This window comes from Sebastes umbrosus, chromosome 7 (assembly GCF_015220745.1).
Source record: "Sebastes umbrosus isolate fSebUmb1 chromosome 7, fSebUmb1.pri, whole genome shotgun sequence".
NCBI lineage: Eukaryota > Metazoa > Chordata > Actinopteri > Perciformes > Sebastidae > Sebastes > Sebastes umbrosus.
In genome coordinates this window covers 23,562,747-23,590,674 of record NC_051275.1, presented here as the reverse complement: position 1 = coordinate 23,590,674, position 27,928 = coordinate 23,562,747, and the positions used below count along the sequence as shown (strand labels likewise).

Genomic DNA, 27,928 nt, shown 5'->3' with positions numbered 1-27,928 from the left:
TCTCAATGCTGGGGGCGTGCCGACCGACATCTTCTGTCAGTAATACACCTACCATGGATAAGTACCTCATACTGTATAACCCCACTTCAAAACACACAAACTATTCCTTTAAGCATGTAAATGTACCGAATGCATGTTTAAGCTACTGTCTGACCGAGTCTATAGGCCTAGTGGACTATGTTTATGGCTTGATATGGAAAGCATCTACTTCGACAGTGAATTTGGAAGTTTTTTCTTATCATAGTCAGCAGTGTTGTTATGCTAACCACAGACTGGCAATCAGCCCACCGTCTTGCTCTGCCTCCTTTCTACTCCTAATGGTGTAATGCTTTCAAACCACTTTTCTATAAGTGCCTCTTACTTTCCCTCTCTTCCTGTCTTAGCATAACATCCTCCTTCTCTCACTCCTCATTTTCTCTAATTCTCCTCTCCTCTTTCTTCTACAACAACATCACACATTTCTTTCTGGAAAAATGAGATTATCCGTCTGCTCTGAGGAATTATTGATTCTTCTCTTATATACCCTGTTTCCCTCCAGCCCCTCTCTCTCTTTACCTCCCTACATCACACCCTCTTTGCCTGCAGTAAGTGTAAATGAAAAGACGGATGGTAAGGTGAAACCTGCTACTACCAGTTAGTGTTTGCTTCTTTTATTTCCCAGTATCCTCTCCTTCTGCCTCCCACCCAGGAAGGATGGATGCAGGAATGGATTAAAGGAGGGAGGTTGGGGATGGTCTCTGCTTAATTGTTTGTTTGTCTGCACGGCAGCCTGGTTCCTCTGAGTCAGGCTTCCTCATCCTTATGTAATCTGGTCCAGCTGCAGCCTGTAGCACCTCAGTAGCACCTCAGTAGCACCTCAGTAGCACCTCACGCCGCGACCTCTTCGACTGACCCTATACAGAGTACAGACATTATTTTCCAGATGCTTATGTGCAGATATAGTAACATACAGATGTTAGATCTCGGTATAAAGATGTTACTGTACAACATGCTGTGCATTCCAATACCTATAGTACCATACTATTTAGTATGCCAGAAATAAAAAATGTAGTATGTCCCGATACATAGTATGTCAAATGCAGTATGCCAAAAATATCAAGATGTCCTACAGCATCTGATCGTCTTTTGCAGTATGTAAGCCAGCATGCTTTTCTGGGTATTCTGACCCACAATCCTCTGCACAGCAGATATGAGCAAGAAGGGTCAAAGTTCAAGGCGCAATGTTGTGACGAAGTAGTAGTTTATGTCCCTATCAGGGACAACAGATGAAAAATAGCCTTTTGGCTGATTCTTGCATTTTTTTATACCACGTGTATTTATTAAAATGCATTATCCCTTCTCATATAATCTAAACTAAACTTGTATGTATGCTGCATGCAACAGTATGGACTTTGTAAGGGCAGATACAGCGAAGCGTATAGAAGCAACGAGATGAAACTCTGGGTTTTTTTCATACGGCTGCCATTTTGGACTGTAAAAGGCTTATTATACCTATAATACAGGTGACCCTGATGAATATCTATGTTGGTCGCAACGCATTGGTCATTTTAAACAATTATTGCCATGTCAAATTTTGTTCAAACACTACAGTGTGCCTTGGATTATTTTTGAGGGAGACTTGCATTTTGTACTTTTTGCCACCCATGCAATGAGCCCTTCACAAGAATGAGCCCAATACACCTGAAGGATCCTGAAGAGCACCTGTATCTGATTACCACAGAGACCCAGCAGCGCTTCTACTCCATTGTCTTTATGTCTAGAATGTTTCATTGCTCAACACAGGCCATTTCGGTTGAATTTGACGACAGAACAGAAATAATTTTGTTTTGTACAGCACTTTTTAAGCGGACGTTTTACTAGTGTGTCCGGTAGTCGCTTTCAGTCCAAAATAGCGGGAGCGTAGTTTTCGCTGCTGGGCGCTGACGTTGCAATGGAACAAACTATTTTACTTCCACTTCTCGGCAATAGACGTTCTTTGGCTACAGTATGAATTAAAATTAAAAAGAAAAGTGATTTGGAACGTAGCCCCATGGTCACAATGACGTGTCCAATACATCTGTTTTTAATTTATCTGTATATTCCTCTTTTTCAGCTCATGTGGTGCCCTTTTAGTATATTTATTATTGATTACAACATCATTTATTTACAACCTATATGTGATCCTCCATTTTATTTTTCTGCTCTTCCTGCCCTCCCTCCCTCCCTCCTCCACCGACAACCATGAGATCAACCATCATAAGGCTACAGACACTGCCAGCCATGTCCTGCCTCTAAAAACCACAAAGATACTGTTTTTTAGCATTTTAACTAGATCATTACTGCTTGCTTTTTTTTTAACGAATTGATATTTTTTTCTAGACATTAAAAGCATCGTTTTTTTTTAATAATAAGAAGGAGAGAACATGTCTTCCCCCGTGCAGCAGAGGAGCTCTGGTGTTCAGCTGGTGAGCGCGGCGCTGCTGCTGCTGCTGCTCTCGCTCTCCGGTAAGAAAACAAACAAAACCAGCCAAACCGATCGATGCTCTGATACATTGATCAACGCGGATCAACAGTTCCGATGGGATGATGATGATGAGAGCGCGCGCAAAACCGCTCCATCTGTAGGCCTTTTATTATCCCACTGTGTGTGTGTGTGTGTGTGTGTGTGCAGAGAGAGAGGGAGATAATGGGTGTAATGTGAGATAATGTCGTTTAATTGTCATCCCAGTATTTACCCAGTTTGACAAAAGCCAGCCATTAAAAACCAGGTCTTAGTGGCTTTTAGCTAAACTGATTTAGGATCAGTTGTGGTGCTTCTGTAATGACATATTTCCCCCAAACAGTCTCTCTGTTTATCCTCTTGTTGGCAGCTAAATGAGTGCCCTGGTGCACCACAGCCTCTAAACAGGATTATGATGCACTATATATAAATAAATATTGGCTCACACAGAAGGCTACATAGGGCTCAGTGTTGTGAGTGATGGACAGAAATAGGTCTTATAATATAATAAGGTGCTATCAATGTGCTGTTTATATTTTTAGGCCTTGTTTTGAGTAGCAGACATATAATAAACCTGCTCATGGAGTCATCTATGTGATTTATATGAACACACTGATGTAGGAACAGTAGGATATCCAACCCAAACCGGTTCATGATAATTTACAGATCAAAAGCTACCAGATCAAAACACGCTTCCACACTGGTGTGTTCACACCCACAGCATCATCACTCCAAAGTGAGGATGATCAGATAAAAGCAGGTTTGCAAACAGAACTTCATCCTGTATTCCACAAGCCAGTGTTGTGGTTGAGCTTGTATAACATGCTCCCCTTACTGCTGCTTACTTAGGCAATATTGAATGCAACAGTAAAGCCGCTTCTTGTCAGGGATAAATGTATACAACGTGCAATGTGTAGCCCACTGTAGTAAAACTCAACAAATCCAAGCCAAGGCCAGGTTTTATGAGCCCGTGCAGGACACAGGATGTGAGGTCATGGGGTCATCATGCAGGGAGAAATCATTCAGTGGTTTTAATGGTATATATATATCAGTTAAGGAGAGGAAGTAGGGCTGGGCAATATGACGATATATATCATCAAAAAGATATAAAAATGTCTATTGTATATATATTTTTCCATATCGTTTTTATTGCGATATAATCTTATAATTTAATTAAAAAATGTTCATTTTGCACGCAAGTTCTTAAAATTTTCATTTGTCAAGTATTTAATTCACACAAAATAGGCTTTACCATGTGGTTATTTTCATATAGACTCATCATCATTACCGAGATATGAAATGACCTATATTGTGATAGAGGATTTTGGCCATATCGCCCAGCCCTATGAGGAAGATAGTTCTTTTATGGTAGAGGGAAGGGGTAGAATTGTCATCTGAATGAGTAGTTATTGGTTGAATGTTTATTTACACAACGAGTCACTGTAGATAGTTTTTTCCATAAAGTAAAAATAATGGAGGGAATGGCATTCATATTTAAAAAATCTTGTTTTCATCCAATTTCATCATTTCCTTGTCACTTTAAAACAATTCTGAAATGTTTGAGTGAGAGTGAGGAAATCCCGAGGGACAACAGAGCTGAATTTTGTCTTCAAATTGTCCTTTTGTCTTCTCGTCTCATCAAATGTTGCACTTCAGTGGTTTGGAAATTACATGGGGGGAACTCACCCGAGTGTATTTTTGGATGGTGTCAGCACCCTTTTGCTGTTTCACCTATGCCAACTGAAAGTAGATACCCAAAAGTTTCCTGCTGCTGGGGAGCGTGTTGCATGGAGATGGATGCAGGCTATGCTAAAGGAAAAATGAAAGATTACTGCATTCCTCTTTAATACTCTGCTACTTTTTTTACTTTGCGTTTTAATTGTCCACATGAAAATATTGCATAAAATACATCTTACACAGGCCTATGACTTTGAAATACCCCCACGAATCAAAAACTAAATTGCGTTACATTCTCAGATATCTAAACCATGTATATCCACAGTTTAGACACGTTAGGTGCTTCATGTGCTGAGTGCCAGATGTGGTAGCACACCCTGAGCTCGCCCATGAAAACAACTAAGTTTAGTAAAGGAAGTGCTGCAAAAGAAACGTTTTACCCACTGATCAAGCATATTATGTTGACTCCTTTCCCGTAAACACTCACATTTGTCACTCAGTAATGCTGTTTTATAGTTATACAGCTATTTTTACAATTGTCGTGTGCTGCCTTTCAGAAGAACACCGACTGTAGTCTAGGCTAACGACAAGCTTGTCAGTATTGGACTTCTGAAACTGCTGCAGTTTCCCACCAATATTCTTTCTGCCCATTAGTGTTTTACCTTTATTCAGCTGCAGTTCCTGTAGAGAGGCACTAGAGGGCAGCAGCACACCAAAAAGAAAAGGCATCTTCTGTTAATGCACTGGTATGGACTTCAGTACAGAAGCATCAAATTACCACAATTCAGTTAAAACTTTAATGTAGCAGCAATGTGTTTTGTTTTCTACGCAAAAACAAAATTCCTAAATGATAACTGCTACAAACGGTAGCCTTGTAAATGTAAAGTGCCTGTCTAATAAACAGGAAATCCCCCAGCAGAGCCTTTAAAAATCAAATGAAAATAAAAGAAATTAAAAAAAACACTTCCCATGCTGTCACAAAACATAGTTTTGCATTTAGGAGACCTCATTTTCCATTAAACTGCCATCCTTTACCAATGATATATTAATGAATATTAGCTTTGTTTTGGTTCTGAATAATTATTTTTGCATGAAACATTTTAACATTTTATGACTCCGTGTTTGTCACAGTCATCATGACATCATTTATTATTAATAGACAAAGTGTAATTTTATCCTTGAAACATTGTTATCCAAGTGACATAGATCCTACAATTATGTCATAGCCTACAATTAATTATGAAGTAAAATTCTTAAGATACCCTGTGGAGCAACTGACATCGCAAGATTTTACAAAAGGAAATCCTGATTTTGCATCGTGACATCCAACAAGCGTTGCCAAACACCTGACAATGTAGCAAGTCCTTGGTTGTTGATAAAAGTAAAAAAAAAGTTACATAAAATTGAATGCCCTTGTACCATTTATATTACAATAAACCCTTAATTTACCTTCACTTTTATACTTTTCCTGTATTGAATCAGTTTGTTTTTGTGCGGTCCTACTGTATAAGAATGAAGGCTATCCCATGGCATCTTTGCAACACAGTATTAAAAGCTTCATCAATGTTTCTAATGCAGGATAAAACTAAAATGAGTTCAATAAATACATTTAGAAAGAACATTTGAAAGTGTAGGACGGCTGCTGATGTTTATTTACAAGATGTTAAGATTGAGCCAGTGTCTCTCTTCAGATTCCAGTCCAGAAGCTGTAAATTAGTTTGAACAGTGAACTGAAATTTAACTCATCTAAAACATGAGACTAATGCTTAACACCACCACCATCCAAAACATTGTCAGTCTGTGTACTTGCATGTTTCTGTGTTTTTGTGTACATCTGCTGTAGACTCCATTCAAACCCTGTAAAGTTCCAGCATACTGTATCTTAAAGCAGCCAGACTTTGCGACTCGATTATAAGTGGACGTGACTGTCGATAATACATAAGAGTGAAAGAGTGGAGGAGGGGAGAGGAGGATGAGGAATAGAAAGTAGCTTTCAACTCTTATCTCCATCCGGTCAATATTTTCCATGTATGGGATTTAATGGTAGAGTATATGGGCTTGTGCACTTCCTATGCCTGCAACGCTGCAGTGAGATAAGGTCAATATATTGGATAATATGTTCCTGTCTGTGCTGATATTATCACACAAAGATGCAGCAGGCTTTCTGTTTATTACTTTATAGGGTTCTGATTGCTATCCCTGTCTAGTCATGACATAATCAGACAAAAGCTTTTCTGTTCCACATGACTCTCCAGAGCTTGCTGTTATATGTTTGTTGTGAGCTGCATTGACTGCTGACACCTGAGCGTAGAGTGCTGCGGTGTGCAGGATGCAGTGTTACTTTTTCCAACGCAGGGGTCACTATAGAGCTGAGTCCTGCGGTACAGAACACAAATGATCAAAACTTAAAGGGCCATTGTGTAACATTTAGGGGGATCTATTGGCAGAAATGGAATATTAATAAGTATGTTTTCTTTAGTGTATAATCACCTGAAAATAAGAATTGTTGTGTCTTTGTCACCTTAGAATGAGCCGTTTATATCTACATACGGAGCGGGTCTTCTCCACGGAGCCGGTCGCCATGTTTCTACAGTAGCCCAGAATGGACAAACCACTGTGTTAACTTTTCCTGCTTGGGCTGGAGTCGATAACGTTACTCGCTCCGGAGCGTCACTCCGTCAGCCGCCGGGAAACAAGACACGGGAAACCTTTGTTGTACTTGAGGAGCTGAAGCATTTATTCCTGCACAGACTGCAACCTCCACTGTACATTCACTTAATATTCTCTAAGCTAAACTAACTATTTTTTTCTGCTCCATTAGCTCCCCGTTTCGCTCACAAACATTCGCCGCCGCTCTCTCTCTCTTGCTTCTCCACTCACTTCCCACGTACACACACACACTCTATAAATGACCTACGCTACTCTTACAACAACTGTCCCTAGATAGGGCTGTTCGCGTTTTTGCGTCGGCCACCGTAGTTCTTCTACACGCTTGGCACACTGGATAAGTTTCAATCTGCAACCTCACCGCTAGATGTTGCTAGATGTTGCTAAATCCTACACACAATTAAGTAGTTGTATAGTGACACCAATGTCCCTTTAGTGTTGGGAGGCAAAAGCATAAAAAATGGTAACACTTGACCCAAAAACTGCTCCGTGCTGGCTGAGCGACACTGATCCATCGCCTACTGCCGTCTTCAAAATACCAAATGGTCAATTTGTAACACTTATCTCACACAAGCAAGTGTGCCAATGCCAAGCAGAAGTGGAAACCAAGCGAGTAACAAATAATGTCTGGCCTCACTAACCGCAGCTTGGAATTGAATAATTGTTTTTACCAGCAACCAATCTATGTGGGATCAGATCTGATCATCTTGTGATGCCATCACTTTTAAGCCAATATTGCCCTGAGGAATTTACAAGTGCTCCCAGTTAAAGTGCTTTGTTGAGGCTTTGTGGTGAACCCTAAGGAGATGGGGATCAGAGGCCAGATCCGCCTAAAAAAGTATCGGGGCTCTCACTGAAGCTGCCGAAAGCAGCAGCCACTGGCTTTAGCTAAAGACAAAGAGACCCAACTTGGGCAACAATCTGAAGGACGCTATAGTGTTGCATATAGAGAGTTGGCTCCTATTGAAAAAACTTTCAAAAAGGAAGGTGCAGTTGATAACCCTAAAGTGTCAACACACTCAAGACCAGCATTTACTCCATCAAACCACTCGGGACCAGCACCTCTTATACCTTAAATCTAGTCACAACCACCTTCAACACCAAAACACGTTAGTGGTGCTACTTTTAGGGATTGTACAACTCAGTCCTAGTAAATGATCATCATGAAAGTCATAAACATTGCTATTTTTGCGGACTTTATTGATCATATTCTGTATGTTCTCTTCGGCCCAGATGTCAAGCAAACATCAGACTTCAACAGAAGTCCAAGTCAGTCCTCTCCCGATCATGTTAACCTGTTGTTTACCTGTGTCCACAAATGCCCGCACAGGCAGCCTACGTTTCGGTTCGCTTGGAACGGTCCGAGACCACCTCTCGGAAACGGTCTCGCACAAGTTATTCTGGTCCGCACAAGAATGCGATTACTGCGTTCACAAACGCCCAAACGAACCTCACCACAGTTTGTTTAAAACGGACTGAATGTTGTCTTGTGAAAGCGCCCTAAATACTTAACCACCGCCCTTTGTGCCCTTAAAGCAGCTTTAAATCACTTTTAGAAGAGACCTTCAAAGGATGTCTGTGGTTTTGTCAAGTTGGTCCTCAGCGGATTTCAACTCTGAAAAGCTTCGTCCATGCCATCCCACAGATGCCTTATTGGATTGAGATCTGGAGGCGGGAGAGTTTAGGCTAGTCCTGAAAAAGACAAAATTCACTGTTAGTGAAACTTTCCATCCTTCCTGCTCAGATAAGTTGTGGTGCCTCTCTGACCCTCAGCTAGCCATAGCTTTTATCCTTCTTTTCTTTTCAAATACAAATTGGATCACTGTGAGGTTGTCATTACTATTTTTGTGGAAATATAGTACATTCTTTAAGAGGTTTTCATACCAGAAACAGGTAACAAATGGCAGTACCATCTGTACTTTTACCTCTCAATTAGGCAGGCAGACAGGCTTTCCCCTCTATTGAATTCTGCTGTAAATAGGTCTATGGTCATACGTATACAACCTAATGAAAAGGTGGTAACATAGAAGTTGGATAAGAGGAAAGAGGAGTACACAGGAAAGATGATGTAACAGATCTACCTACGTTTTACCTTTTTCCTGCATTGACCTTGTGAGGAGGGAACAATGGAGGTAAACAGAAGAGAGAGAATGCAGTGAGGGAGTACTGGAAAGTGAAGATGGAGAGAAACAGAAAAGCTGTAATTTTGAGGGTACATAGTTGTGGGGTCGGACAGATGAGGTAGTAAGAAAGAGGTGGTAGAAGATGGGAGAGGAAGGAAAGGAGGGGCGGGAGGGAGGAAGGGAGGGAGGAGTCGCATGAGGCTGCTCCACTGCAGTATTTCATCTGGTAGCTAGATTCTCTCTCTGTCTCTGCATCTGCCTTTTTCTTACTAGCCACGGGACTGCTGAGTCAGCAGGAGCCTGTATCAAACTGGATTTCTCACACCGAGTATCTGCGTACGATTTGTAGCAGCAGGCACATACATGTACGCAGTGCCTACGTGTGTGTGTGTGTGTGTGTGTGTGTGTGTCCGTGAATGTGCTAGCTGTGTGTACACATGGGTCAGTATGCAGGGATGACATTGACATAGCACAGCTTGCATGCTTAGCTCACTGCTGACAATGCACACCTTGTAGGAGGTTGTGTGTGTGCATGCGTGACAAGTGTGTGTGTGTGTGTGTGTGTGTGTGTATTAGGAAGAGAGAGAATGTGTTTGTGTGTGCGTGTGTAAGTAAATTATACATACGGACGATGGGTGGGAAATGTAGAAAGTGCATGTGTGTGAGTGTGTGGTGCAGAGAGGCAGGCCTGTGGAGTGGTGCAGCAGCAGTGGGAAGGGTGCCAGAAACACCCGACTGCAGAGGAAAGAATGGTGCAGAGTCCCTTCACACAGGCACGCACACACACACTCACTCTCACACACACAAACACACAAACACACACATACTGAGAGAGAGAGAAGCACAGATTCTGTCTGGGGAGTGGAAGCCCATGCTGGGATGTAATGTTAGGAGGGAGGAGGAAACTTGAGGATACTAAACGATACTTTAATTTCATTTTGAGCTACATTTATGTGCAGTTATATGCTTTTGACTTTCATTTTAGAATATTAGATTCAAGACACTTCCTAAAGCGTCTTAGTGGAGCAGTCTGAGCATGTATATAATATAGTTTCTAGATACTACTGTACAAGTATCATGATCATGATAGTCAAAAAAAAAGGTTTTCGTTGTCTTTAAGTGTTCCATACATTATGCTGTTCTGCCATCCCTCCTGATAACTTACTCAACTGCAATGACTGGAATAACTCTGAATGCACTTCACACAATACATTAAACATCCAATCAAGAAAAAAAAGCCTCATTGTGTATACCGTGCTGCAGTTTGTTTATAGCCTAACGTTAGCTTTTTTACTTCTGCATTTACACTTCAAAAATCATAAAAGTGGTGTTTATTTGTGGAGATTATCTTGCTGAACAAAACGTGTAAATATCCTAAACGTTTGTTTGCCACAGAGCTTATTTTCTGCAATACTCCCAAAACCCAATGGAAAAATCCCATTGTCTTTTTGTCTAGGGAACCAGGGCGATGCTAAGTTCCTAGTTGGTCTACAAAAATACGTCATCCCTGGAGCACTCTCTGAGGGGAAATAAAAACAAATAACAACTTTAAAGCTGAGATTCCTGTTTCCACATGGATGTCACCATCTGCAGCAGCAATAGATAACTGAAATAATGCCTCAGCAAAAAATAGTGGAGTTATTGTGGAAGCCTGCTTTGCTCTGTCAACAGAAAATGCAATATGTATAGTAAATACATCTATGATGTACTGTAGAGACTTATGCTGTAGACTTAAATGGATCAAACAAACATGTTGGGAGACACCACTTTCTGTGCGCTCTCTATGCTCTTTAACAGACTTCACTGGAATTGTTAATATAGCAGGCATATTGCTTGATCTACAATCGCTTTGCGGGACACATTTCCTCACATTTAAATCTGGTCTGTGAGTTGAGGAATTCACATCAAATCACTGTCTGCCTGAAAGACAGCGCTCTCCAGATGGAGTGCAGAAGAAGAGTCAGCAGTTGCATGGAATAAACACTCCTCACTACATACTGGCAAGTTGAAACTGCTGAGTTGCACTTTCTTGTTCAGTGTTCTACGAAAATTCTCTGTTTATTTTACGGTTAAACACGGTAACCGTGATGATAACTACAGTGTACAACAAATCATCCATGTGGGCTTGTTTTACTGAACATAATGCTGACTTTAGCACCTTTGACTAGTAACGAGCATTTTGACATGAAACCTCAGTTCAACTACTTAAACCAGATTTACTTTCAGCATATAGATTTTACCAGAAAAAAACCAAATATCAACTGAAAAATTAAATATCATCCTATACCAAATTTTGTGTATTGAATGTCCTTTTCGTTAGGTAGATTTAACTTCCTTATATCAATTGAATCAACTCTTTCAATCCTTACAGCTCATATGTTTTATTGTTGTTGGGAGGGATGCACCGATCTGACTTTTTCAGTCCCGATAGCGATACCTGGGCCTTGGGTATTATTGAGTCTGGAAATCTCAAGCCTTGGGCCAGGAACAGCTGAGATCAATGTTCTTCAATGTACAATTTTAATGGTGTCAGAAAGTCAACAAAGGTTACTCAAATGAATCACTTGATGCTGTACAAGTATATTGCAAGAAGCAGAGTTTTCATTGTGTTTAATATCAACAGACACAAACACAACCAAAACCCGAGCCGGTCCGGACACGACTGTCCGCGGGCTTTACATCGTAACCTTATATACTTGGAACAAAGAATTCACCCCTCCTATCCTGCCATCATACATTTTAGTATTCTTCAATTCTACTGGTCTCTGTCAAAATATCTTACTAATCAGCATATACCCTTTACCATATATATGATCTAGGGGCCTCCCCAACATCCATTATGTCAGAGACAGATTCCTTGTGTTGGGCTCCTTGCAGCTGCGAGGTGACTTGGAGTTCATTACAAGCATTACATCACTACAGCTGTGAGTTACAGCATTGGGGGTCTATACAGCAGCACTATGATTTTATGCTGTTTCAGTAGTAAAAACAGGGTTATAGGATTAATACTTTTATCATTGTTTATCACATTTTTATATAGTTTAAAAGGGATTACTTCTACATTATCAGCCTATACTCAGTACTGATCCGATACCAGTGTTTAATTCATAAGCTGTATGCCTCGCTGTGTGGAAGTGACTGGGATCATTTTATGTGTAAGCCAACATCAGGCTTCAGGCTAAACATTGCTTTCTTAACTTTTTAAAACAAAATGTAACAAATAAATATACATATATAAATTTACTGAATTGTTATTTATCGAAATGATAAATCGTACACAAGAAACTTGGCAATACATCTTCAAAATGAACTGGAATTACATTTCAAGTGTAAACTTTTTTAATGCAGCAACAAATTGGTCAAAACTTGAACAGGAATTCAAACACCAGTATATATTGTATATAGCATATGAGCATATAATTTAATTGAATAGATTGGCCCCATTCTCACTTATATCCGATCCAGCTCAGTATCGGCCCGATATCCGATTTGGTAATGGTGCATCCCTAGTTGTTGGTGCTAGCATTATTAACACATTATTAACACCGTTGTTGTTTTTATTCTCAGGTTGTTCGAGCATGGATGTGCTCGTGCCCAATAGCATCAATGCACTGAATGGAACAACTGTCAAAATCCCCTGCACATTTAATTCCTGCTATAAGATGGACCCTGCCAAGTTTGTCATGAACTGGACCTACCAAGAATCACTTAATGACACAGAAGAGATGGTAAAATGTCTCTCCTTTATGCTTAAGACAACTACATCGACAACTACAGGTGCCTACATCTTAAAAGCCTGTTATGAACACTCTCTCTCTCTCTCTTTTTCTCCATAGTTTATGATATACCATAAGAAAAAAGGAATGATAGCTCTGCGTTCGGACCGGTTTGGAGAGAGGGTCATGTTTGGCGGGAACCTGGATAAGAATGACCTGTCAATCACCCTGTCAGATGTTCAAATCGAGGATGAGGGGATTTACAACTGCTATGTGATAAACCCCCCGGACCGCATCCACGGAAGAGGTGCCATAACGCTCAATGTTGTCACCGAACGTAAGATACTAACCCAACAGCCTCTGAGCATACCAAACAGTATTGTGTATAAATCCTAACCCTTGCCTCAAAGATACACTACCTGATTTTGTTTTCGCTCACAACTGCATCCATTAAAACCTTCAAATTCACCGCCAGCTTCCAAACCTACATGCACTATTCAGTGCTAAACCAAAATCAGGAAGTGTATTTTCAAGGGAGAGTGCTACTATAAAATAACTTTCCTTGTGTCAAGTGTTGGCTGGATTTTGCTGTCAGGGATATTACGTAGAGCTGCAAGAGCATGACAATGTTTCACTAACCCATTTGTGCCAAAAGACTATAATTTAGTATGATCAGGAAAAATGGCAGAACATTTTTCTGATCGGTCAAAAGTCTTGAAATTTGGTGCGAACATACTTTAGGCAAGATTCTAACAGTACAACTTCAATTTTTAGATCACATGAAAAATCACTCTTTTATTGATAGTCGAAGTCAGGATTTTTTGAAAAATTTGGGGAAAAAAAGGTTAACATTGTTTTTATTAAATGTTTTTCCTATGACTTTTTTCACACTGCATATACATGCATATCTTTAATATTCAACTTGTTATGAGTTCATAGATACCAAATACTTGATTGTGCTCCTTTCTGAGATACAGCTGTTTTCTTATCATACTATATATATCTAGTATTTGGGCACATGGGAGTTGTGTTTTTCTTCCTAAAATATAATGGAGTCTATTGCAGAAACAGTAGTCCCATGTGCCCAAATATTAGATATAGTATGATCAGAAAAATTCACTTTTCATCTTAGGCAAGCCCAGGAAACTTCCACCAAAGAAAGTAAAAATCAGTTGCATGCACAAATGGGATAATCTTATTCATTATTTCACAAATATGAAAAAGCACATTTTGAACAAACCATTCATCAGTGTAATTTGAAACAAATATATCCAGTTCTTTCCATTATTGGTCTACATTAGACATGCATACCACTTGCCTCAGACTGAGGGTCAAGAAGTTGGCAGGACCAGCTACATTACAAGTTGAAAGCTCATGAATATCTTTTACATTTACATTGCATCTTTTACAAAATGTATTACCATATTTTGACAAACAGAACCCAGAATCTGGACTTATTAATGACCTTTCTTCTAATTGTGATATACTGTATGTGTTGTGTAAAGTGATCATCATTTGCTTGTGTTTTACAGTAGACTGAGCTCTCTCTGCCACTGTTCTTTCAGGATAAATGCCATACAGTAATCATATATAACAAACTGTGTGTGCGTGTGTGTGCGTGCGTGTGCATGCATGTGTGTGTGTGTGTTTCCTGGAGTGTGAGGACCTCCTGGTGATGACTCAGCTTTTTACTTATTAATGACCAACAAGAGGTTGAACTTCCCTCAGCATCTCTTTCGCACCCACACACACACACACACACACACAGACATATATGACCCAGGCTAACTCAGCAGCACTTTCTTTCTTTCCACTCTGTTTAATCAGTCCAGTAAAGCTTTTAGCCAGCATTGCACTTGTCTCCATCCTTTGTCCAGAAACTATTTAACCCTCTCCTCTCCTCTACTCAGTGCCCCCTCCGAGGGATTCGACCATCGCAGTGGCGATCGGGGCGTCAGTAGGCGGAGCATTAGCTCTGCTGATCCTTTCCATGGTAGTTTTGAAATGTCTTCGTCGACACCGGAAACAGGAACTGATTTCAGAGGAGAAGATGGAGGAGGAGGGCAAACTGGATGCTGAAGGTGTTGCGGAGGAGGGAACCAAGTAAGATATCTCACCATAACCTTCTTAATCTTAGTTAGTAAGCTAAGTAGCTGATTGACAAACAGACGAATCTTACTAATATGTGCCACTGCTGTATAATTATTATGCCGAACTGGCATATCCCACTGAAGTGACACATCACTGATGTCCCACTGACAGATACCACTTCTTACATGAAACAATTTTTAAAAAAGAAAAAAAAAAAAACTGTAGCTAGCAAGCATTAATTGTCGTGTTTGTCCGCCAAAAGCTCTCACATAAATTGTAATTTTTATCAAATTTTAAACCACATTTTTATGCCACACAAACATTTTTAGATTCCGGTTGTTTTACCTATACTGTATGTGTGAACTAGGTAAAAGATTTTAGCCATCAGCCGCTTAGATCGTAAGTTATAAGTCTCCTGGTCAGGACAGGACGGGATGGGATTTCCTGCAAGCATCGGCTTATTTTTAGCATTGTGTTTTTTACACTATCAACATGCCCTCTGAAAAAACTGTCTGCTGCTCACACGCTCTAACAGAAAAGTTGCTAACCTCAAGAAAGATATTCATAGGCTCTCTGCGGAGCTGCAGAAGAAGAACTGTTACATCGACACGGTATAATAATATTTACTGGTTAGATCAGGTCTGGTTTCAAGTACTTTTCATAGTACAACAACAGCTCTTTTAAAAGTTGTTAATGGCATGAGGACCAATAGTGACAATTAAAAAAAAAACTCAGTCCTAATACTGCTGTGACCTAAGCTCTCCATATGGCACTGTGGATCATTGGATCCTGCTGGAAAGGCTAAGAAACTGGGTGGGTCTGTCTGTCACAAAGGTTGCCATTTTCCAACTCATAAATATGCAAACTGACTCAGAGAAACTCGTGCATGCATTTGTTATGAGCAGGCTAGATTCTGCAATTCTCTGTTTATGGTTCTTACAAACAAAACAATCCATATATTGCAATTTATCCGGGACTCGAGTTCTAACCAGGACAAAAAGATCAGACCATATAACTCCAGTCCTCAGAAACCTTCATTGTTTACCTTTTGTTTTCAGAATACAATTCAAAATCCTCCTTTTGGTTTACAAAGCGCTGGCTGGTCTAGTTCCACAGTACATCTCAAACATGCAGCCAGTTTGTAACCCCAGCGGGTCTCTCAGGTCACAAGGTGGAAATGTCCTCCACGTGCCCTGAGCACTTTCTAAGTCTTGTGAGATGGCTTTCAAAATGTATGCACCTAAGAATGGAAGAGTTAGTTTGTCTTAGACATTGTGTTTTAAATCCAAACTAAACGTAGCGTAGCGTGGTCAAGGCATTATGCTTTCGGTTGTCTGTCCATCCGGACGGACGTACGTACGTCAGGTGCTTTCTCGTGAACACATTGTTCCGGAGATAATTTGGTACAAACATCCACTTGGACTCAAGGATGACCTGATTATAATTTGGTGGTCAAAGGTCAAGGTCACTGTGACCTCACAAAACACGTTTTTCGCCATAACTCAAGAATTCATATGCTAATTATGACAATTTCACACAAATAAAGTCTAACGAGATAAAATGATGAAGTGATGACATTTTGGACCGAGATTGATGTAAACTGCAACTTGACTGGTTGGCGGAGGCATGCAACCACAAGGTGGTAATTGTAGTTATGAGTATTGCCTTTGTGTATGGATGATATCTCTGTTTATTTGCACATTTTTGCGGCTTTTTTGTTGTTTTGTTTTTATGTAAAGCACTCTGAACTGTTTTTGTATGATATGGCACAAATACATTTGAATTGAATGGAATGAACACCATAGCTACTCACTGTAATGTGCTTACTACAAAGTTTAAAATACAAGTCAATTATATGGCTTGTTTTTCAAACTTTGTCAGATTTCCACAGGCTATGCTCGTTGCCTTGCTAGCTTAGCCACCACAAAATTATGAGTGTAAAAATCACAGTTGCATGGTTATCTTCCAGTATGTTATGACATTAGCTATAAATCGCATTTTCATGTGGCATACAGCAGCAGCAAAGCAGTGGCATACTGTATGGCACTACGAAATGTTGCTGTAAATGGCTTCTGCCAATGGAAAGTGTGTTGTGTCGTTTTTAAATGACATATGCCAGTAGAACAGCAGCGATTTACCAACAGTCATCAGCGACGTACCACTAGGAATGGACATATGCTACTGAATTAAGAGTTGTATACCAGTAAGCACTTTGTGATCCTTCATTCAACCCAAGCACATGTTTACTCCCATATTCTTGTGCCCTTAAAGCCTAAATTCTACAACCCAGACCACGAGTCATGAGGCTTAATTTCATATCTTTCTTCAGTTTGGACTAGTCAATAGTACATATCTCAAAATCGAAACACACAAATCTACTCTTATTCCCAAAATCACTTTATGCTGGGATGCAGTGTAATGAAAACACACAGGTTTTAAGCCTATTTTGAAATGTGTTAAAGTGCAGGTTTACAGCATATGTTGTATCTACCCAAGTCCTGGTATGTACAACAGTTTTTGTCCAAAATATTATTTGTACAAAATTAAAGACACACCGCTCAGACATAACTGTGTCTATGGCTTAAGCCAGTGGTTCCTAACCTGGGGTCTATATATATATATATATACGAAACTACTTAAAAGGATATATTTTTTTGCTACTTAGTAACAAAATATTCTGCTTCAATCCATATTTGTTGGCGTTTAGCCTTTCAAAAACAACATTTTCACTACGGTCAAAAACCTATTTGCTCTCCCGCTTGATGCACACAAATGGAGGCCCGCACCTGTATTAACGGGACGGTCTACGAGCAATAAAACAATATCATAAATTACATTTATTTAACCACAATGACAAAAATTCTATTTCAGCTCTAACACCATTATAGTAAATGTCATTGTCGTCACAAAAAAAATCAAATTGTGAATCTGCATTCACTTTGCGAATCCATCAAGACGGCATCAAACTGACAAGTTCTATTCATTAAAGAAAGTTGATTTAATAAAAAACTACTAACTCATTTAATACACTGAATCATTTTATTCAAATTTAGGTTTTTATTTGAGGATTTGTAATTTATTTTAGGGTGATGACGTCGGGGGGGCTCAGCTTTTCTTACAAGTAAGGGGGGGCTTCAAGGAAAATGTGTTGGGAACCACTGGCTTAAGCACTTTTACTACTATAACTCCTTCTCTCCAATGATTGGATTACAAACCTCAAACCTTCTCCCTCTATTGAATAAGAAGCTAACCTTTTGTTGGGCATCTCTTCACTTATATCTATAGACAACCATAGCTGAGTCATCCGATTGAACCAGCGGCCTGTGGATCTCTCAACACCCAACACCTCCTCTGGTAAATACCTGCTCATATCAGCCAATCTGGACTGTTGTTTTTGTCTGTCATGAACGCCATGTCTGCTATAGAATTTGACCTGGACAGTATGGAGAAAAATATGAAATACAACTAATTCAAAAATGCTCTATAGCAAACAGAACCAGAACCTATACTTATACTTAATAAATTAACTTGGAAGTCCGATCTCTGTCAAAAGAGGACTGTGCTGTGGATGTGCAGTGTCCTCAAAAGTGTTAAAAATAAGTATGTATACAGTACTGTGTGTGTGCATGTATGCAAGCGTGCATGTTTCTTTGTGTGTGTCTTGCCCCAGATCTCACTACCTGCTGGCTTTATCTCTAGAGAATCTTATTTATTGGGGCGTCTACCAAGAATATTACCAGCTTAGGTTAAAATATTGTTCATTCTCTGTTCCTCTCTTTTCTTTCAGACATGTGCACCCTCTTCCTGAAGATCTATAGTAACCACTGCTTGAATCATCTTCAACTGATACTTCCATCCCTTCTGCATGTGTGTGTGAGTGTGAGTGTGTGTGTGTATGTGTACTGAATGTGTCTATGTGTGCGTGCGTATTTCTATATGTCTGTGTGAGATGTGTCTTTTTTCCTTGAAATAAGTCAGGGAACACTTTTCTGCAACCTAACTACTAAACATATATTACTTTATTCATAGCTATACAAGTCAACATCAGTGGCATTAGAAGTCCATCTCATAATAGTTATTGTCATTTTCATCACACACTATAGGACAGGATAGGGCTGGGCGGTATGAACTCAAATTTGTACCACAGCATAGTTTGAAGATGGAGAGAGTAACAATATCACAGCATCACAATATCTAATTTTATTGGGAAGTTAAATCTATTATTAATGAACTATTAATAACATTAACAGTGGTTGTGGAGGCAGTTGTGATACTGCAAATCCAGTGTCTGTCAACATTGCCTTAAAGCCATGTCGGTCAACTGCCTGTATATTGGGCCCCGTGTCTTAACAAACATGCACATTTAGAGCATTCTGAAACATTCCTCATACCTTTGGAGCTTTTTCTTGCAAAAACTATTGCCCTGCATAGTCGTCAGAATCTAGTCCTGGTACTCAGCTCAAACAACCCGATCTAACATGTATAAATAGCACAACATTACAAGGACATTCCGCTTGTCATGGCGCATTTTAGGCTTTTCGCATGTCTTCTGTACACCACGCAACAAAACTACGGTAACGTCCGCGGTTAAGTTTAGGCAACAAAACCACTCACTTAGGTTTAGGCCACAAAATCACTGAGTTAGGCTTAGGAAAAACATCATGGTTTGTCTTAAAATAAGTATGTAAACTAAGTAAAATACATACAGAAACAACTAACATACGGAAAACACACCACAAACATCACTAAAAAAACATGTGCAAACGTTATTAACTAACGTAACTTACAAAGACCGGTTTCGAACACCAGTCTCCTGAGTTTGTTCGACCCATTCATCTCCCCTCTTGCCTGCCATAAGCAGTCTTTTCTTGCTTTTTATTCAACGTCACTAACTCTAAGCGTAGCATTTTTACCCGGATGCGTTTACATTGCAGTCAATACAAGTACAGACTACATTGCCGTACAAATGACACGCCAAAAGTAAGAAAGGCGTTCTTATTGCACGCTATATGCCTTGCACATTATCGTGTCATTCATACGCCTTTTTCGGGCGAACGGGCTGACTCAGTAGACCTTTTTCACGGCACACATTTTCACTCATCATAGCAGGAAATGCACAGGTGTTACTAATAACATTAACAATGGCTTTGTACTATTCAAGTGCCCCAATAAGTCATGACAGTAGGCTAGCTGTAACATTACCTCTGTAACACAAAATGATGATGATTTATAAGTGTCTGATGTTTCCATTTACTCTCACTCACCACTCACGATAGAATAAACAATCAAATGGCTATTACAGGGAGTACTGAATGAACGAGGGAGCGATTTCAGTGAGCCAGCATGAACAATACCAGATCCTCTGAAACTGAAGCACCTAAATGGAACTCAGTCATCATTATGTTATTATTTACACCTGTGATTTTTCTATTATGACACACAAATGTCAATTAAGCAAAATGTTTTCCAATAATCTTTGAATCGTTTGGTCCTGCCTCTGTCTTCTCTCTGTCTTTGTTTCTCCATCCACTTTTGTTAGTGTGCAAAAAGTGTTGTTTTAGTGTAAAAAGGGAGCGGTAGGCTCATGTTTTTATTGGTCTGTTGGTGCACTGATTAACATGCAGTGAGTTCAATGTACATTAAATACTGTGACTTAAAATAATTTAGTACTAATACGAACAGCATATCCAAATTTTTATATTTCTACTGAATGTCATTACTGGTTATACCGTCCACCCCTATGACAGAAACGTCTGCATCCATCTAGAGGAATGATATGTTAGTGTGCCTGAATACAGAGGTTCTAGTAGCAGGCAGTCTGTCTGTTATTTACAGGGTTAAAATGAGTCTTAGTATTAGGCCATACAAGACATACAATATCTATGACTGCAATACATTGTGCAATTATTTGCACACACTGCATAGGGACAATTGTCAGCGACAGTGTTGAGTTCTCCTCTCAGAATTCTTCCCTACAATACAAATAAAGCTATAAGAAGTATGTTGTTAGAGATATATAAAGTGAAGTGAATTATTGTTGACTACATGACAGCATCTTTGTCAACGTCAAAAACATATCAGAGACGATTTAATGTGAATAATTCATGTTGGTGTCAAACATTATTAATATTTATGGTAGGAATTATTGCCCAAACAGAAGATTACACACAGAGAAAGCTATACAGTAACCCTCACCATGACCCATATCACACACAGATAAGAGTTGAGTGTCATTTATAGTCATTAATATAAGAAATAACACCAAATGATCCAAATTAAACTGTAAGATTATTGTTCTCATGACTGACAGAGAAGAGCTTACTGATTTTAGCAACTGGATGCATGTTCAGTGTACTATACTGCCATGAGTGAATGTCAAACAGTGCATATCAAAAATAGAAATATTATAATAAAGTAAGAAACTTAATTCTGTTATGTTAAGTTTCCCAGGAAACCACAGAGATGTGAGTCATTCTATGTAGCAATCACGTGGCGCCATTTATCAAATATAATACCTGGATTTTATTGATACATGCATATATATATTTTTTTTTTCTTGCCTTTTTATTCTATTTTATTTTATTTGCACACACATAAAACTTCATACAATCCAGATAATAAAAACAAATGCATGCTCATTTGATTTATGAAGTCTCAGAGGTATTTAGTTGCACATAGATGAGTTTCATCTGCCTCCTGTAAAAATATCAAGAAACAATCCAACTTTCAATATTTCATATTTTGAAAACAATTTCCATACACATAAAAATGTGATTTTATTCTAACTCCAACTGGAGTCAAACTGGAGCCCTGTTTTATAGAGATTTAAAAAAAACTTTAACTTTAACTGAGCCATTGCACCTCTATAAAAACACATTTTAGTGCGTATTTTAAACCGGATTAATATATAATAAAGTTATACAAGTTTTATAACTTAGTCTCCAAAGTAATTCCTTTACCTCAACAGTGATAATTAAAACGATATATATATATATATATATTGTTTTGCACATCAACACATTTATGCCAATGCAATTATAATCAGTTTAATTATTGGAGAGCATGCAGATAGAATGGACATGAGGACAACATATAAAGCTCACTTTAATAAAAATTAATATAGGAATGTGGAGCTGTTGTTATGGAAACATGGCATGGTGATTGTATGGTTAAAAGTGTAATTATTTGATCATGTCTTTGGTTGGAGCACCTTACATGTTAAAAACATATATTATCACTATAAGATCACTATTTAATGTCCACTTTTACATGTTGCATTACGTGAGCTTTGTTAATCTCTGAATGTTTTAACTATGTTGTGGCATTAGGCCTGTAATGTCTCCTGCTGGTTAGCTGTGTCTTCCAGATGTTAGACAGTGGTTGGTGCTTCCAAATCTGGTGGCTTGGCCAGTCCTTGGCTTCTGACATTGTTATAAAAAAAAAACTGTGTACAGGTCTGTATTTAGGCCTATTACTTAATTATGGATTTTATTATTTATGATTTTATAATTATAGGTGATGTATTGCGTAATCAATATGGTCATTTAACACAATCATGCTGTGAAGAACAACAATAAAAAGGTGATTTATTGATATTTTTAAAATAGTTGGCAAAATGCATATAAGTGCAGAGTTCTTTGGTTGGGAGAGCCCTATCTGTCACACTGGGACGCCGCTGTCTGTGTGTGATCATGCATAGTTTACCTTGCAGGGTTTGTGTGGTCGACCCATAAGGTGATGACACATTAACATTTGGGGCAAATGTATAGTTCAGTTTTTAACCAGGAAGGTTTTGTTGGCAATATGAAGTCATATACATTACTGTATATTGTATATACTGTATTTCTCAGTCAGAAACAAAAATTAAACAAACAAAAACATTAATACTGTATCATGTACTAGACACATCTCATTGTGCATCACTGTTAAGCATCTCTGGCCATGAGTTTGCCCTGAATAGTTGCTCTTGTACCACTTTAAATGTTAGTGAACACCAAACTAATGCTTGCACTGTGCTGCCTCTGAACAAGCAGCTGTCATTACATTATGTATTTTAAATAAAGATGAGGAAAATGTCACCGTTTTTTTGTACTTTCTTGCCCATTATCATTATACCCTGCTTATCCTGTCCAAGCCTTTCCCAGCTTACATTGGTGAAGAAACAGAGCGCACCACAGTCTACCACCAGTCTATCACAGGGCTGACACCTGCAGACAGACAATCATTTACAGCTACAGGCGATTTACTGTAGAGTACTCACAGCATGTCTTTGCACTGTGGGAGGAAACCGACAAAGACATGGGGATACATGCAAATCCACTCTGAAAAGGCCACAGCAAGTCTCTAGCAGGGGCCCAGCTGACCGGTGGATCCAAACCCTGATATCAGAATATAAGAGTTTTGACTGCCCCACAGTCATGTGCTATGTCTTTGACACTACAACCGCTCAGGTATTGTATGTAGGCATTTGGCGTGCAATAAGATGATTGTCCATAGTTAATCGTGATTAATCGCACATTTTTTATCTGTTCAAAATGTACCTTAAAGGGAGATTTGTCAAGTATTTAATACTCTTATCAACACGGGAGTTGGAAAATATATTTGCTTTATGCTAATTTATGTATATATTTATTATTGGAAATCAATTAAGAACACAAAACAATGACAAATATTGTCCAGAAACCCTCACAGGTACTGCATTTAGCATAAAAATATGCTCAAATCATAACATGGCAAACTCAAGCCCAACCGTCAACAACAGTTGTCAGTGTGTCAGTGTGCTGACTTGACTATGACTTGCCCCAAAACTCCATGTGATTATCATAAAGTGGGCATGTCTGTAAAGGGGAGATTCGTGGGTACCTATAGAACCAATTTTCATTCCCATATCTTGAAGTCAGAGGTCAAGGGACCCCTTTGAAAATTGCCATAATAGTTTTTCCTCGCCAAAATTTTGCGTAAGTTTGGAGCGTTATTTAGCCTCCTTCACTACAAGCTAGTATGACATGGTTGGTACCAATGGATTCCTTATGTTTTCTAGTTTCATATAATGCCAGTATCTTCCCTCTAGCTCTGAGCCCACTACAACCTAAAAATTGCAAGTTGCATTAATGCGTAAAAGAAGTGCCGTTAAAACCAATTTGCGTTACCGCGTTGCCACCGCTCTCTGCCCCTCACCAGAGAGGTCGCCTGTGTCAGGCGCTGTAGGGGCGTGTCAATGGACTGGAGGCGGAGCTTGCAGAGCAGAGCCACCTGAGGCTGCAGGCTGCAGGAGAGAGCGAGTTCCTGAAGCTGGACGACCTGCGGAGGGTCCGAGAGGACACGGAGAAGGAGCAGCGGAGCCTGACGGAGATAGAGAGTAAGGCTGGACACCTGTCTCTTTAGCAGGAAGATTCTTGGTCGCATTATCACATTATTATATGATTCAGAAAGATGTCAATCACATCAAAATAGTTTGTAATCACTGAAGCTTTCTTTGTTCTTCTTCTTTCTTTCGTTTTTTTGTTTAGTCTGACAAATCCCTCCCATTTGGCAATGACTTTATGTTAAGTTATGTAAGGCAGTAGCCTACAGTTACAACAAGCTCTAAAAGCACTTTACAAATCTAATAAGTGTGTTCCACAATACCTGCGGTGTTCTTCTTATCCAGAACAAGGGACGTTAGACACATCAGCACATTTAACGTACAGTGAAGACTTTCTTCTGTCCATGACTCAACTAAGAAGTGTTGACTGCAGATATTTAAAAGTTGTAGCAAACATGAGAGCTACTCTTGTTGTCACTTCATTGCTGTGAGTATTAGAGGAATTGTCTGATGCTCTGGTCAAAATCAGACCAGGAAATTTAAGAACACTTAGTGCTTTAATATCTAAAACAGTGAGTCAGAGCAAAAGGACGGAGAGAAGTAGAGGTCGTGATTTAACATGATTTACGGGCAGTGTTCCTCACCTGGGGCCAGTTGCATAAAGATAAACCTAGTCTTTGTCTGAAGTATAACTTAAAGTCAGACTTGCTGTAGACATTTAAATTTACCTGCTGCATAAAGCTTCTCTATGAGTAACAAATGTAAGACTGACTTAGCCTGTTGCGCAATGCATTATGGGTGAAATAAGACACTTTACAGAACAAGAAAAAATGGATGGGTTAGGGGTAGGGTTAGGATGCTACAGCGACAAGTATGTGAGAAAATAACAAAAGGTAAACAGCATAAATCCAACGGTCGTTACAACTGTTAAAGATGTTCAGAAACTATTCAAGAATATGGTACAAGAATAAAAAAAAGCTGTGGATAAGGAGTTGAAATAGTTAGCTAAAATGAGCTAAAAGTAATGGATAAACTGTTTAAGTAGATAAGCTAGCAAAAAAATAACAAAGTATTGGATAAACAGTTGAAATAGTTAGCTAGAAGTTAGCTAAAAGGTAAACAGATGAAATAGTTTGCTAAAAGTGACTGCAATGTAAACACATCCATGTAAAGATGCTATGCTCAGAGCAAGTGATGTAGAATAAAAATAAAAAAGAAAAGAAAAAGAAAGACGTCTTATGGCGGGCGGGAAGGGAGGTGGATGTGTGCACTAAACACAGGACTTTTTACCAGGAGACCGGTGTTATGTTATGTAAGTGACGTTAGTGAGGTGTTTTTTTGTGACGTGTTTTCCATACTTATGTTACGTGGTTTCCGTACGTATTAAACTTCGTTTAAAAACTTAATTTAAGCCCGACTATGACGTTTTTCCTAAACCTAAGTAAGTGGTTTTGTTGCCTAAATCTAAATGCAGACGTTTTGTTGCGTGGTGTGCAAATGACACGCAAAAAGCCTAAAATGCATCCTCATGACACGCGCAATGTCCTTGTAATGTCATGCTATTTATACGCCTTTCCGTGAGACTGGTGTGAGCAGTAACCGGGCTCAAACCCAGAGAAGCCAAGCAGTACTCTGATCTCATCAGGCAGGACAGCCTGGAGCTGCTCCACTGAGATTCAGCCAGAGGTGACTTTGTGAATGTACACTATGTATTTTCAGCTTATGGAGACAAACTACAGCCCAGACCAAAAAACAGCCCTGCATGCGTTTGAGTAATTGATCCATGAGTTTCAAGGTTGAGACCAAAACAGTGCAAGGCCGTTTATAATACTATTAAACGGGATTTTACAAATCTGGAAAAATTACCGAAGCCACAATCGTTTTATCTCTTATTGCGATAATCGCGAGGCAATTCACCTAACGAAGCAATCTACTAGCTGTGCATTTGCATGTATTTGATTGGCCGGTGCATTGCATTAGGGTAACAGTTGAGCCTGGTTCAACTTTTTTTCCAAATGACCCTGCAGGTTTTTTTTTGCCAGAGTTCCTTTGCACCCCCACTGCGTCAGCCCAGTGGCCTCATTCCAATGAATGAAGGGGTCTGCGTTTTTTTCACGCAGTGCTGTCGTTCAAATACGGCATAATAAATGTTTCACTGATAATCATCTTAGTTTACAACGTGTGTCACTTAAAAACAACCTGGGTGCTATAGTAAAATAGGCCACTGTACAGACAATTTGAGGCACAGAGTGAAAAAATAAATGTAATGCATCTTTTTTTTTAAGCCGCTGCACTATACGAATAGCTGAAATTAAGAATTAAAAAAATTCATTATACTACCCCCATAGATTGCGTAGTTTTCAACCTATTAATAATCACATTCAATTAACAACCATGGAAGTAATTATTAAATAAAACAAAGTCAATAATGAAATTGACAGATTAGAAGATTATATGAAACTTTTCTTCTAGAAGACGACATGTATGATACTAAATAGGTGTATTTAAATGTTCTAGTTGCAGTTCCACTGCGCACACACACTTACACACACACCAGCACACAGACTTTGCAGTCTTTTTTGTAGTTAAACCTATTCCACACCAAGCCAACGTCTTGCCGACATCAAGTAAATCACAGCAGTTTCAAACTAACTCCAAACCATGAGACCATATAAGACTGCAAGCCTCCAACACAAAATCTCCACCTTCCAAGAGGCCGGCTGCATGTTCTGCTCAGGTATGTACTGCAGACAGGCTCTTAACTTTAGACGGGACTCACCTTTTTGATGGTCCCTGTTCCCCACCGACTGACAGACTGACGGACGGACAGACATAAAAACAGGATCACAAACCGCGAGGACAAAACAGACAGGAAAAACAGTGGGAAGGGACGCAAAGAAGAAAAAGCAGAGATAGAGTTATAAGCATTCTGCAACAAAAAGGATGAAGAAAAGGTGTAGAAAAAGAGGAAGGACAGATGAAAAGGAGAGGTAGAGAGAGGCCCGCCTCCACTCAGGATGCTTTCTGAAATCTGCTCACTCACCGGCTGGTGCAAAGAGAGAAAGCGAGATAGGGAGAGGAAGGGGGAGGGGGGATAGAGTAGGTCGAAGTGAGGGGTGAGAGGAAGGTTAATCAGAGTGGGAGGTGAAAGAAGTGGGAAGATGAAGGTATGGAGAGAGAGAGAGAGAGGAGGAAGGAAGCCGGCTGAGAGCTCAGTGTCGCTCAGTAGCTATGTTCAGACCGGCTCAGCTGTGTGGCTTCACTGCAGCATTTCGCTGCCTTGGCCGTCCCAGAAACAGATCCTCCACTCCCTCCCCCCTCTCCCTCCCCCTCCTCCTACCCCTCCTCCTCCTCTCATCTCACCTCCCTCCTTTGCCTCCTGTCATCTCTCCCCCACCTTCCCTCCTTTCCCCCCCTTGAACTTCTCTTTTCCTCTCACCCCTCCTGATCCCCAACACTCTCCCCTCCTCTCATCAGTGTAATGTCCTCTTCTGCTCCTCCTTCCTTTTATACACCGCATCCAAGGTCACCCTGTCCAGAGGCAGGTGTGTCTGTGTGCGTGTGTGCTCACATGTGACTATGTATCGGTGCGCATATGCAAGGACGCATGTGTGCATGTATCACTGCATGCTTGCATTTCACTCTCCCTCTCATATACACATGTGTATTTCTGTATAAACCTCTCCATCGACAAATGTATCTAAATGTAGCTTGCCGCATTAAGGTGTGTATCCCACTCATCTATCACTGCCAAAACACACACACACTCACTTGAACCTGGAAATGACATCAAATGCCAAGAGACAGATCACCTGACAACATGTGTGCCCATGCACGTGTGTACGTGTGAGAGTTGAGGTCAAAGCATCCA

General features: G+C 39.7%; 1 protein-coding gene and 1 long non-coding RNA gene across 3 annotated transcripts; one reads left to right on the top strand and one right to left on the bottom strand.

Moving 5' to 3' along the window:
• Positions 1 to 24: 24 nt before the first annotated feature.
• Positions 25 to 27,412, bottom strand: LOC119491808. The gene is made up of 3 exons (XR_005207660.1): positions 26,837 to 27,412; positions 8,387 to 8,515; positions 25 to 893 (listed from the first exon to the last, which is right to left on the bottom strand). It is a non-coding gene; the product is annotated as an uncharacterized LOC119491808 (long non-coding RNA).
• scn2b (sodium channel, voltage-gated, type II, beta) lies at positions 2,231 to 19,345 on the top strand. 2 transcript variants are annotated; one of them, XR_005207659.1, is made up of 6 exons: positions 2,232 to 2,484; positions 12,514 to 12,674; positions 12,783 to 12,999; positions 14,573 to 14,765; positions 18,039 to 18,107; positions 18,541 to 19,345. XR_005207659.1 is itself a non-coding variant. In XM_037776028.1 (5 exons), exons 1-5 carry the CDS (start codon positions 2,403 to 2,405, stop codon positions 18,569 to 18,571), a joined length of 684 nt encoding a protein of 227 aa, XP_037631956.1. In that variant the 5' UTR covers positions 2,231 to 2,402; the 3' UTR covers positions 18,572 to 19,345. The 2 variants fall into 2 exon arrangements, 1 of the variants encoding a protein (XP_037631956.1); XM_037776028.1 differs by lacking the exon at positions 18,039 to 18,107 and having other exon boundaries at positions 2,231 to 2,484.
• Positions 27,413 to 27,928: the final 516 nt, after the last annotated feature.